The sequence below is a fragment of the Natator depressus genome, chromosome 3 (genome assembly GCF_965152275.1).
Source record: "Natator depressus isolate rNatDep1 chromosome 3, rNatDep2.hap1, whole genome shotgun sequence".
Classification (NCBI taxonomy): Eukaryota; Metazoa; Chordata; order Testudines; family Cheloniidae; genus Natator; species Natator depressus.
Genome location: NC_134236.1, coordinates 152,325,881 through 152,339,593, shown reverse-complemented (window position 1 = coordinate 152,339,593; position 13,713 = coordinate 152,325,881). Strand labels below are relative to the sequence as shown.

General features: G+C 41.0%; 1 protein-coding gene across 1 annotated transcript in view; it reads right to left on the bottom strand.

The window, feature by feature from the left end:
* The window catches only part of GLP1R (glucagon like peptide 1 receptor), an 80,197-nt gene that overhangs the window by 12,541 nt on the left and 53,943 nt on the right, over positions 1-13,713 (bottom strand). Inside the window, exons 7-9 of the mRNA XM_074947618.1 lie at positions 11,804-11,957; positions 9,806-9,965; positions 1,268-1,328 (exon numbers count right to left, since the gene is read on the bottom strand). Of these exons, the coding sequence (XP_074803719.1) occupies positions 1,268-1,328; positions 9,806-9,965; positions 11,804-11,957 (375 nt within the window). The remainder of the gene's footprint in view (positions 1-1,267; positions 1,329-9,805; positions 9,966-11,803; positions 11,958-13,713) is intronic.

The following is a 13,713-nucleotide window of genomic DNA, read 5'->3' as shown; positions in this document are numbered from 1 at the left end:
AATCATAAGTCAGCTCTGAGCATTGCATAATGCAGAAGGCTGGGGGAGAGCACTTTGAATACATTTTCCACACCAAGGGAAAGATAGGCCTGTGGAGCGCTGACTATTCAAGTTCTTTAAAGCTATAGTGATCATCTGGACAAAACTTGCAACAGATAAGCCAAGGTCTTACTTATTACAGAATATAGTTGAGACAGACCTGGACAGAACAGTCAGAAAACCCTAGGATTATTTTAGCCTGGAAAGAAGAAGACTTGAGCAAACCATTTTGTATTATGAAAGACACAAATAAAAACTGATTCCTGATATCCCATCCTTTGATTACTCTGTCAAGGGGAGAGTTGATACAATGTTGGGCCCAACTACGTGAATTTTCACACCATATTGGTACCTGTCTAGCAAAGGACTGTGTTTAAACAGGGTTTTCTAGGAAGGTGCCAGCAGGGTGTGTACGCTGAGTGGCAATAGGGCCCAATTGGTGGTAAACAGAATAAAAAATAAATAGCGTAGAATTGTTTATCAGCGCAAAGGATGTTGGCCATGCATTACATTATTTCCATGCTCCCAGCCAGTCCCTATTAGGGGAAAGCTGCTACTAGCCTGTTGCTAGAAATAATCTTTGGTAAAATTAAATGATGCCACTGATTTTTCAAATCAGCCACTATGGTGGAAGTTAACAGAAAACAAGTATTTCAAGTTCTATAGCATTTCCTTATGCAATGCAGTCAACCTGTGCAATCCTCTGCAATGCAAGGACAGCCAGACAGAGAACATGGCTGTATTTTATAAAGGACTGAATAATGGAAGCTAAGACAAGAATCGATAATCAGATCTCTGCTGCAAGGCATAAGATGATCACAACAGAGGTCAAGAAGGAATAACACAAACAGAGAACATTGCGGGAGGTTTGTGTCTTCCTCTGAAGAATCCTGGAGAGGCTATTGCCAGAGGCAGACTATCAAAGATAGTCTGATAAGGTATGACAACCTCTACAACGGATATGGTAGCTGCTGAAAAACAGATACAAATGTACCTCTCTTTGACCTGCAGAGGAACAGATAAACTTAGACATATGGAAAATTCTGACCAGGAATGAGCTTGTGTGCCTTTCAGAAATGTTATGCAAGAGCATCATACACAACACAAGCAACTACATAGGATTTCAGCACATCAGCCATTGCCAAAGCAATCAAACCAAACAAAAATGACCCCCCAACACACACGCACCACAAATGAAATATCAGCTAGATATTAGAACTGAACCAACCCCTCATCTTCATAAAGGTACTTGACAATTCCCCAGGGGATAACAAACAGCAATGGTACACCTGAGAAGAGAGGAGACAAGATAGATACTGACAATCAGAAACAAGGAAAAGCAGGAAGGACTAAAACATCATATGACTAAGAGCAACATAGCCATCCAGTGACAGGGTTGCAGCTCCCATCTAGTGTACCTACCAAACACGGTTCCAGGTCAACAATGCTGCTAAGTTACCATCCTTTAGTGGCCTATATAAAATGAGTTACGGGGATCAGTCTAGTTCCAAGTGGATAGGTGTTCATGTGACAAAAACCACCTCCAAAACTGGCACTAATTGAACCTCTTGTTGGCAGCTTTCATTGAATGGGCCACGGAGACCGAATTCGGGAGCTCCCGCTAGGTCACAGTGATGGAGGAGTGGGAGGTGTTATGTTGGGGAAGCTTGCAGTTCTGTTGTTATTCAGACTCAAGTCCATCAATCCAACATCCTTCACTTGCATTACGTTCGCCCACATTTAAATCTACGCTTAAAAAGTGCATCTGTCAACTGATAGTGCTGGAAATGTCCAGAAACAATGCAAAGGGGGGAATGTTTCATTAGAGCGGGATGAAATATTGTCCCAAGAACAAACAAGGTGTCACATTTCCATAATTTCTCTGTGAATCTGTCCCTCCCTGCACACCCTTTCAGGTTCTTTACCCACATCAGTGCCAAGTAAGGTGGTGTACAATCCATGGAGTGTATTTAAAGGGGTGTGGGGGAGTGGGGTGAGAGTAATAAAAGTGTTATGATCTGCAGTGGTCTGGAAATCTCAAAACAGTATCTGCAATTTGAATTATGCTGTAATAACTTTCAGTTTTGTTGTATTGTATTCTTTCCCAGCCACCCAGGAGAGCAGGCTGTTACAAAGAGACAAAGGGTCGGTTATCCTCCCTCGTCAGTAAGGACAGAATGAAAAGTAACAGGCAGCAACAGCAAGGAAACTTTCTGAAGTGTTTTATAACTATTCATAAGGACAATGGAGTGAGCCAGTCAGGGGGAGGTTGCCAAATCACCCTCACTGGAGGTATTCAATCCTCAGATCGCGCAGCCATCTATCAAAATGGGCTAGTTAGAACTGTCTATGTGGCCCCACAGTTTGGGCTACAGAGCACCTCCCAGACAACTGGGGGGTGAATTACAGTGTGCACTGAAGTGTTGTCCTGTAACTTCCCCTTATGGATGCTGCGGGCACAAACTCAAGATACCTGGTTTGCATTAACGTAGTCCTCTTCAAACAGGACTGCATTAATGTAAGCTAGGTACCTGTTCGTTTGCACCCACAGCATTCACATCGGGGAGTTACAGTGATGCACCCTAGTGTATGATGCAATTAACACTCACACCGTCCGAACTGCAGGGCCAGGTAGACAAGCTCCCAGTTGTGCTAGGACGCCTAGGAAGTGTCTTAGGCGACCTACTGCAGATCACTTTCAATCCCAAATGAGTCTTTGATTCATGGAAGCTATTAAATTAGACTTTGAATTTTTCCCTTCTTGACTTTGCAGGGAATTAAGGCTGGATTAAAAGTCACCCTAATACGAAATTTACAAGATGAAACATGAACACGATATATTTCAGGAAAGGAACAGATGTTTAGAGAGATAAGTGCTATGATTTGTGGAGATCTCCATAGCCTGGATACATCAGCAATCTCTCCATATTTAATTGCATTACTTGATTTTTTGATTCAGTGAGATTCAAATTATTAGTGATATATTTTAAAAGGGCCAAACTAGACAAAGCCTGTCATTACTGAACAACTTCAGTATTCTGATTAGAAAGTACTACATGAATTAACGGTAACATGGTGACTGGCGTCTCCTCCTCCCAGTTGCTATCCAGTGCCTGCGCTGCTACATCAGTCACGTCCCATGTCACTGCACTTTAATCCAAGGCCCTGAGACTTGACAGCATTGTGGAAATTTATGAGTTTTAATTGATATAGTCTGTACTGCGTGAATATACATGTAGCACCGACCAAACTTCAAAAGTTCTGTTCCAGGAGGTGCTAGGCTCAGTATATAATCTAGGACAGACTCTCAGGGTAGCGGGGCTATGAGGGATAGAGTCTCTTGTTCCAACGTTCTGGTCAGGAATCTAGTCAGGGTATGTCCCCACGACATTACTTAATCCACATAAATCCTGTTTACAATGGACTGTATAATCTGAAGTAATGTCTCTCGTGATTTATAGCACAAAAAAACAGCAATGTCTCCAGCATCTCCTAAATGATTTAGTTTTCAAAGATCACAAAGATCTGGTCAAGAGTTTGTGATCCTGGTCTTGATTGCTAATTAACTTGAGTTAATTTACATGATTGTGAATGTTAGTCTAGACACACCCCAAGCATGCGTGGTTTGCTCTAAGACTCAGTCTAGGGTAACTTGTGTGTACTGTACCAAGAGAGCATGTTCATAGGAGGGAAACCATAACTTCACATGATTTAGAAACCTTACCCAATGGAGAGGTTTTCCTTGTCAAACAAACCCATGATGTATTTTGGTGTATGTATAGTGGTTTGGCTAAACTAAGAAAAGATGTCAAAGTGAGTTCAGGGTTTGGTAATGTATTAACACAGGGAACATATCTTTTTCTCCCTCTCCTTTTCCCGCAATATCCATTGGGATCAGGGATCTAAAAATTGCAGATCTTTAATTCTATCCACACATTTCTAAGATTATATGCATCACAGTACGCCATGACAGCAAATCAACATTTACCAACCATCTATTCTCAATTCAGAGGAAAAACTATGGTATCTCTAATGTTATGACTTTTTAAGTGGCAGCCACAGGATAAGATGACAGCAAATTATATTAAAAAAGGAGATAACAAGGTCAATGGTATCTTTTATTAGATTCATGGTTACACTTTACATTGACATCTGCATTGCTACAGACAAAAGTTTTTCTCCCAAAATAGACCTCATAATTTAACCACCACATTTGACACAGTTAATTTTTCTTTCTGAACTGTTTCCATCAATTTGGTGCTCATGAAACAGGGGTTCATAGCACAGGGTTGAGTATTATTGTTATTTATTTATATTACCATGTAGCCTAGGAACCCCAGTAATAGATCAGGTGCCATTGTGCTAAGCGCTTTCAGCTATGAAAGCTTCTTACGCACACTTCCACCAACCCACTTTCAGCCTGACATTCCCACCGACCCCAGCTATTCTATTCCTGGGCTCCACACACAGTTCTGCCATAGCACCTCATCCCTGGCCATCCCTGGTCAGTGTAGACATGCCCTTAATCTAAAACAAAGGCCCTTCTGAGACAAAAGTTTCCAATTACTCTGGGTAGAGAAAAAACAACAGCCAGTGGCTGAGAGTTTCAAACTCAACCAGGGGATTTAGACACACACAACTTCAATGTGTCTCAATCCCCATATCTGTTTGGAAAGTCTGAAGCAACAAGAGGAATGGTCCAAAACGCAGCAGCTTGCAACAGCGGTATGTACTGCAGGGCTTGCGGCCACTAGTGTAGAATGCTGCAGTATTTTTAGTAAGGCTCTTGATATCCCTGGTTCTAACAAAGACTTTTACTTGAAGAAGCAAGTTAAAAAGGAAATGGCTAATGGAACGAACACATCTAATTGCTACACTGAGTCTATACAAGACTTTGAAAGAAAGTGTTCTTCCTGGATCTTCCTTGCAATCTGGCTTTAGACACTGATAGCTTCATTCCTGCAGCTCTTTCTTCCTTGGAGGAGGTTTGGGCTGTCAGTTTTTCTGAATGGCAGCTTCGCCACTGTGAGCGCAGCTGGGTGTAAAATTGCTGTAGGAGCTCAGAGAATCGGTCTGGCTTTTTATTAATATATTCCTGTTAGTCTTGAGTGCGGCTCATTGCCCGGTTGTGTCATTCTCCCTGCACACTGCAATTGTGGGATGTTGCTCAAACATCATCATTTTCCTCCTCTTCAGAATGTAAAAAGTTCCCTGTTCCAGTAGCTGCTGGTGGGCGTATGGATGGGTTGAAGTGTAATCTGCTGTTCTCATAGACTAGACTATTTTATACAGTGCTGATGTAGTTAGTTGGGGTGAGTTGGGTTCAGTGCCTGCTCTCTCAGACTCGGACTAAAAGAACAATGCCTTGCTGCCTTGAATGCTGTAACTAGGAATAATCTATGTATTTTAAGAAACAAAACACACCAATGTCTTATCACCATGACCACTTTACATGTGGTGTTCCTTTCCCCCTGCATTCCATGTCTGTTTTGTCTCTTGTGGAGCAAGAGTGCTTTGGGGCTCTAACGTCTGTGGAGCATTCAGCTCATTGTGGGCAGTATAAGAAATAAATAGCAACAACATTCTCTTTTCCACTGCAAATGAGCCCACTCCTTCTGAGTCAATATTCTGCTTAGCTACTCTAGACTGAAGGGAGTAACTCATCTACCTGCCCTTCCATTTGCCCAATATGGCCTCTTTTGTTGTTGCCGCTGTTTCTGTTCTGGATACAGTATAATTTTTCTAGCAGCTTTGCAAATGCTGGCGACAAGGGAAGATGTGGGCTTTGGTTTACATAGCATGCACAATACATTACGTGCGTGCCTGTGTGAAATCACAAAACCTTTTGCACAACTCAGACTGTAAGCCCGTTGGGGTCAGGACTGTCTTTTGTTCTGTGTTTGTACAGCACCTTGTTCTGGTCCATGACTGGGGCTCCTTGGTGCTAAGGTAACCCGGATAATAATAATTCTTTGAAACAAGCAAAAATATAACACTGCCTTCTCCACATATTCCACTTTCCCCAATATTTTCTACAAGGATGTAGCCAGAAAAAAAATGGAGATTCCTGACCAAAAAATCCAGGGATGCTTGTGGAATCCTGTGAATATAAAACTGATGTTCACATAAATGACTCCTGATTTGTGAAACGGGGTGAAATTTTGCCCTACATTAATTTATGTACATCATTCAGGAAAGGTTTTTACATTTTTTCCAGTTTTGCTACATGGGTATTTCTTTTATAAAAATAAACTGAACAGAATTTTTAAAAATCAATTATTTATTTCTACTGCAAAAGAAAAATAAACTCAAATGTGCACTGACATGAATGGAGTACATCCTAATAAATAGAAATAGTAACAATAATAATCCATCTACATAATAGTCAATTATTAATCTTTAGCTAAAATGTACTTGGAAAATTCTTTTAAAATATTTTGTAATTTAGCATTTTACTCCCTGTTATATGTTAATGTTGCCAAGAGACACAACAGAGAAACACCCCAATGAGACCGCTTTCCAAATGGGGTGAAAAAAAGCAGTTTCACCCCCCAGGTTTTGAATAGAAACTAAACGAACATGGTAGTTTTGATTTAACAACCACCTCTTTATATTATCACCCAGAAATTGCATGGGTTTCAAATCATCCTCGCTGACTCATGTCAGTACATCTCTGGGAACAATGTGTGTTTGTTAGCTGCTGCTGCCCACCTTATGACAAATTTTAACAAAGCTCAGCATTTAGGCCTAAAATCTGGGCCAGATCCACTACAACCATTTACAATAGCTGAGGATTGGCCCCTAAATTGCCAGTAAAATTTATCTAGGGTGTAAATTCCTTTATTTTCATATGCTTGAGGATGAATTTGGCCTAGCCTATTTAGCTCTTACTTGTTCTGTGACTTCATGCACAGCACCTGCCAAGCACAACAACTACAGCAGGGTAAATGTTGCAAAAACGAGTATTTGCAAACATTCAGGGGAACAAAACCAGCAAGCTGGATACAGTGGTTGCTCATAAACACTCCAATGGTTCTGTTCCTGTGGATGTCTGGGAGAAGCTCAAACCCATATACATGTGATCACACATAGAAAAATTAGTGTTATCCAGCCAGGAAGCAGAAACAATACCGTGAGGCTTCTATGACCAATCAAATGGCTCAATTATAATTATAACAAAAGAAAAGGGAGAAGTAGTTAACAAAAACAAACCAAAATTTGATGTAAAAACATTCATTGAACAATAGCAAGTGGTGAACAAATTAGTGGAAGTCAAATCAATTATTCAGCCAGCTCTGGTAAAAACCAGCTTTATCAGGTGTGATTCATCATATGCAATGTGCACTGTACTGCTAGATAATGGCAACCTTTGAGATCTTTGTCCTCAAGGCCTTTGCCTGTCCATGACCCATGTCCATAACTTCCCATTGTTAGATGGATGACATGAGGGACTAGTAACTGAACACGTCATTTCTGTGTTTTGTTTTTTTTTCAATCCACTAGTTCCTTTCTGTTGCTAGGGTGATCTTTTAACAACTGATAAACTATTTCAAGCTACAGAACTCTTTCACCTAGAACAGGAGCATCTTGTTTCGTTGGAGCAAACATGAACATTACATTGAGAAAAATCAGTCTATTCAGAAGACCTTCTGAGCATTCATGGCATAAAGAGATCTGAACCAGGGTTACATATTCACGAAGAAAGAATAATGAGCAAGACAGAGAGACAGGAAGAAAAGCTATTCTTACTTCATTTTGCCAGTAGTTACATTCACAATCATTAAGTCTGATGTAGGAATGAGTTATGAACACTTTTGAGGGCACTTCCCAGGATAGGAGTCGTAGCGGCTGCTGTATTTGAGAATGAAGGTGCATTGGCAGTGTTTTGTGCAAGTACTCAGGGTTGGAATAGTAAGGGACTTCGCAGGTCAGGAGTCAACAGTACTGGCAGGAAGTGTGGATGACGCCTAGACAGGGCATGCCAAACTCTGGCATTGCCAGTCATTTTCACAAACTCAAAAATTAAATAAATTGACAGTAGTAAAACTTGAAAGATGAGGGAGAACAAACAGGACTGTGTCATTTTTCTTCATCATTTTATCTTTTGTTCTTACCAGAGGCTGAACTGCAAGCAGACATTTTTCGGACAAAATACCATCCCTCTCCACTATTTCTTATACAGGAATTTTGGCATTTTGCGGAATATAATTGTGTTTTTATTTCTGTTCTGTTTTGCTCCCTGGTGAGTTGGATGCCTTATAAGTTTTATGAGGGCCAGGACTGCTGATAGGATTTGAGCTATGTATGATTTTAATAAGGATTACACAGCATGTAGCTGCTGTTGCTATGCACACTAAGATGATAGAGAAAGGGTTACAGCAGCACTTTTTTGGCCAGCACATTCCAGCAGAGATTTGTTATTCCTCATTTATTTATTCCCATCAACACATCAGAACTCTTTCACCTTTCATATCTCACTACATATTCAATACAGGTGAGTTAGTAATTTGCAATGGATCATTTATATGAATCTCATCAGTAAACATATTTGCTAGCATACTCACAGAAGGCAAATGCAGAAAATGGGGAAGAACAGTGTCTTTCAACAGCAGTTGTGGGAGCAAACAACCTAATTAGTTTTCAGACGGAGCTTGATAAATTTATGAACAGGAGTACATGATGGGGCTGCTTGTGATAGCAGAGGACTGAACTGGACTCAGTGACCCAGGAGATCCCTTCCAGTCCTTTGTTCCTATGTAATACAATCAAAGCTGTTGATAAATTGGAGAGGATTCACAGAAGAGCCACAAGAATGGTTAAAGGATTAGAAAACATGCCTTACCAGTGCCAGACACAAGGAGCTCAATCTATTTAGTTTAACAAAAAGAAGCTTAGTTGGAGAGAGAGATTCAGAGCTTTAGCATTTCTACTACAGACAGCTCAGACTCAAGGGACTGAAACTTATCCAACCCATCACAACCCCTAATCTCTCTCACGCACATGCACAATAGTCACTGAACATTCCATCGCTCTCCAGAAGATAACCAATTGTTCTGCCCATACGGTAGAGCTGACCTATCATTACCTTCATTTAGCAGTCCCAGTAATATTCCACATAGCTCATGCAATCAACATCTATAACCCCGCGTTGTACGTACAAGGAAATACACTCATTTGCACCCAGGAGTGGCTAGCATTTCCTCCTGTAGGTGCTGCTGTTTTCAGATGATAAACAGCTGTTATGTAAAGTGAGATGCTTGACATGAGGGCTATTCTTGGATTGCCCTGTTCCATTTTATTACACTTATATAGCGCAAAGGTCTTTCACATCAAGCAACTAACATACAGTGGTAAAGCACTGTGTGCCCGTCATCCAGTTTACAAAAGTTTGTGGGTGTTAGTATATTTTGCAGGGTCTCGGTGAGTTTATGGAGTTATACAGATGTCCCATGGAGCCTAATGTATGAATTTATGAGATTTATGCATAGTCATTGTTTTCAGCTAAAGGCTCTCATATAAGAAACTAAAATAGCGTAAGATCTATAAAGGATTTTAAAAGCATTGGGTCAGATATTAAGAACAGAAAAGGAACGGGAAGCAGGACTTGAATTCAACAGTTACAGAAGAGAATATGCTTAAACAGACAGTTTTTCTTATTTCACCTGTCCCAAAGCATGAGATAGGGTAGTCACCACAGTGACTGTGCAGGCAAATGCACTCAGCAACCTGTAGATAATATGAGAAAGAAAACAGGAGACTGACTTACCCCAGCCAATGCAGAGATAAAGCCGAAAAATTCTCTGTTCGGAAAAGACTGACAGGACCAGCAGCGTGTACAGGTACATGCCTTCCACCAACAGCCAGTAGTAGTTTGCAGCCACACAATACTGCATCAACACAAAAACCAGGCGGCAGCTGAGTGACTCCTGAGAGAGCAAAAATACAGGTCAGTGAATGTAGCAGAGGTGGTGAAAAAGGGAGACCAAAAAAAAACCCACAGAAGTTCTAGTAACACGAACAGAATTAACTGTACGCCCCTATTACCAGTCAAAAAATATCTCGACTAAACGGATCACACCTAACCATTGGGATAACAAAGGATCAGCTACTGTACTTCAAAAACACAGCATGTGAATTCCAAAGCAGAGAACTGTATAAAAGAACATTTTCCCTCGTTTCTTTACACATCTACTGCTCTGTATATTCCCCCGTGTACACCTTAAGTGGTAGTTTGCCTGTACAGTATAGGAGGAGAAGGGAACAGTAGAGTAGCTACAAGATCGTCTCCAGTTACTGAAATCAGCCACTGAAAAATTTCAGGTCCACAGATACTGTATTCTACAGACAAGAACTCCACTACTCCAGAACACACAGTTGATGCCACAATGCTGCCAATTCTTCAAAGGCAAGTGATGTGTGATACCAGAGCATTATTGCCCTGATGCATCATATCCGACTGCAAAACCCTCTTGGCCATTTCTCTGAATTTTACAAGCAATCAGGAATCTAAACAAATACAATTAACTAATTCATTTGCCCATCAAATCATGAAACAAATCTGAACTACACAGCACCGTTTACACACTATGCAGAAGTACTCAGCCCTCCCTGCTTGACAGAAGGGACTGACTGACAATCCAGGAGGTCATTGCCAATCCTCACATTTATGATTTTATATCAGCTTGTTGGTGCACCCTGAAGTCTGCATGTTACAAGAAACTGATCATCATGCGGGATGCACCCATCTGGTCCCAACAGGTGATCCCCTTTCAGTGGAAGGTGAAAAATGCCTAAGGTTCCTATCACAGTGCTCAAAGACAGATTAAAAAGCCTTCCTGATTTTTACATTTTCCAGTGCCTTTAACCCCCTGCATATCACCTAGAATCACAGCAGATAAGTATCTACTCCCATTTAAATTTCCAAATCACTGTCTCCCACAACTTGGTTACATTTTACATAACAGCACTCAAGGGGGGAGAGAAAGCAGTTCTCTGGTTTCAGCATCGTCACAGAATATTTGCATACTTTCTATATTCAGACTAAAGACTAAGTGACATGTTACTGTAGAGCTCCTTCCAGATTTGGACTTGCATTCAAATCAAATCACCATAGTTAGCAGGACTATAAAGTACCCCAAGAATGACCAGCTCACTGGATCACCTGACTGGCTGGACAATGTCACCTGTTGCAGTGGAACATCTGTCAGAATATTCTGTTGTCATGACTGGAAATGGCGAGTGTGTAGTGAGGGGGAGAGGTATTGAGCATTTACCAACATGCAGGGGGAAAAACCCCCCTCTTCTTGATGTTTTCTTTGCCCCATGGGGACAAACCTCCAATAGAACAAGAAACACAATGGGGTAGCAGGTTTCAGGGTAGCAGCCGTGTTAGTCTGTATCCGCAAAAAGAAAAGGAGTACTTGTGGCACCTGAGAGACTAACCAATTTATCTGAGCATAAGCTTTCGTGAGCTACAGCTCACTTCATCGAATGTAGCTCACGAAAGCTTATGCTCAAATAAATTGGTTAGTCTCTCAGGTGCCACAAGTACTCCTTTTCTTTTAAATGGGGTAGCAGTTATTCATAGGTAACAAGACTGGGATTGCATGACTAGAACTTTATAAAGTGTGCCAAGGGACTCAAAGGAAAACCCTGTGGAAGTGAAGAAAATATTTTGGACAAACCCCAGTAGAAAGTGAAACTGCAGAGTTACATGCAGCTGATGGACCACTGACCTCAGAAGCAGCATGACTCCTGCCCCTACCTGGTAGGAGATGAGTCCTTCCCACTGGTGCTCAGGCGTAGCTGTTTTGTACATCCACTTCACCACAGAGTCCTTAATGAAGACAGATACAGCACGTAGGATAAAAGAAGTGAAGAGATTCAGATGAATGTAATTCCTAGTGCAGTGCAGATGCCTGTAACAAGAAAGAAAAGCCTGAGTCAGTGAGTGCGTGTAGGCTGCAATGATACCACGGGTATCAATGAGACTGAAATTGATAGATTCTTTTCAAAATCAGTGGATACCCATGCAGATGAGTCACTGGAAACTCATTACTTGCGAATGGCTAGAGTCCAACTACAATGCAGATGTTAACTACAAGGAAAAAGAAAAATCATGCTTCCAAACGTTTAGGGTTAAGTCCTTCTGACAACTAGAATTTGTCCTGATAATTATGAATAAGTCGAACATTTTTTGAAATTAAAAGACTTTAAAATGGCTCCTTTTTGATGTTTTTGTGAAACCTCTAACATTGATGCTATTCAATTTTTCATTTTCTTATGTTACAGTGCTCAGGTTTTATAAATTAGGCAAAAGGCAAATACATTTGTCACTTAACACCTTAACTGTTTTTTTGATACTAAAGTTATTTGTTCTTGGATTGACAGCCGAACACGGTGCTCAGCTGCAGGGATTTGAACTGTGGTTGGGAGTTTTGGACATCTTCCTCCAGGAAGTTTTTGAAAACACCTGCCATTTTGTCTCAATCTGCGCCATTTCCACAGCAAAATAAATTGCTCCTCAGGAGTATTTTTATGAATTCTGGGGAGAAGCCATCTCTGGCAGGGGTGATTTAGTGGTAGCCAGAGAGCAGTGACTCTGAATCCCTAAACTGTACTAATGCCTAAACATGTGAATCATCATAATACTCCCATGGCATTGACGGAGGCAGATCTTGTCTTTCTAGGTTTCCCACAAATTTCAACTCAGCTGTAATCATTGTAAGTCCTCTCTGGCATGCAAAGAGTAGTCACTGGTCCCATGTTTCTCAGCTGAAAAAAGATAAAATACAGTAGACCAGGATCACATCTCTGCATTTCCTGCACTTTCTAGATGTCATTCTGAATGCCCCCATATTTGCACCTGCTGTGCTCAGAATCCCCAAAATTCAGACAAACCAGGCTAGAATCAATTAAATTGTAGCAGGCATGTATGGTGCATTTATGCAAAGATGTATGCTCTAGATCAGGCTGCCAGCATTTTTGACCAAATCTAAGCAATCTAACGTATGTTCCAGGGTCCTTTCAATGGCTTCTCAGTCGCCAGACTCTGTTAATTTCTATGCCCTTCCACAGAATTTGATGGAGTCATACCTAGAAGGAACTAATAGAGAGAGCTGACCGGAGGATGGCAATTCTGTTCATGGCATTGTTAGCAGTTTGGTTTTTTTTTTGGTTTTTTTTTGGGGGGTGGGGGAATTGTTCCATAGTAGAACAAAAATCTTTCAAATATTTTGGCAAAAATGGAATTGCTTTAAAGTATCTATCTTCAGATCAAAACCTTGAGGTGTTCACGTGGGGAGGCTGATCTGGCAGGTTCGAGTCCCTGATTCTGATCTCATTTTGATCTGGGATGAGAAACTCTTCTCTGAATCAGGCAGAACAGGGACTTGAACATGGGTTTCCTACCTCCTATGCCAATGCCCTCACCACCCTAGCATATGATAGAGTCAGTCTGTCCTCTCCCTGCCTTCCAATGAAAATTTTGTCAAACCAATACACCTCCACAAAGCATTTCAGCTTCAGTGAAACAGCAAAGTTTGACAAATTTTCATTTTGTCAAAAATATTTCAACTAGCGCTCCTAGTAGTTTCGAAGCTAAATATGTTTGGGAGAGATAAGGTGCAAGAAGGGAGCAGGGAAGGGTGAGATGATGAAAGGAGTAGAACGGGG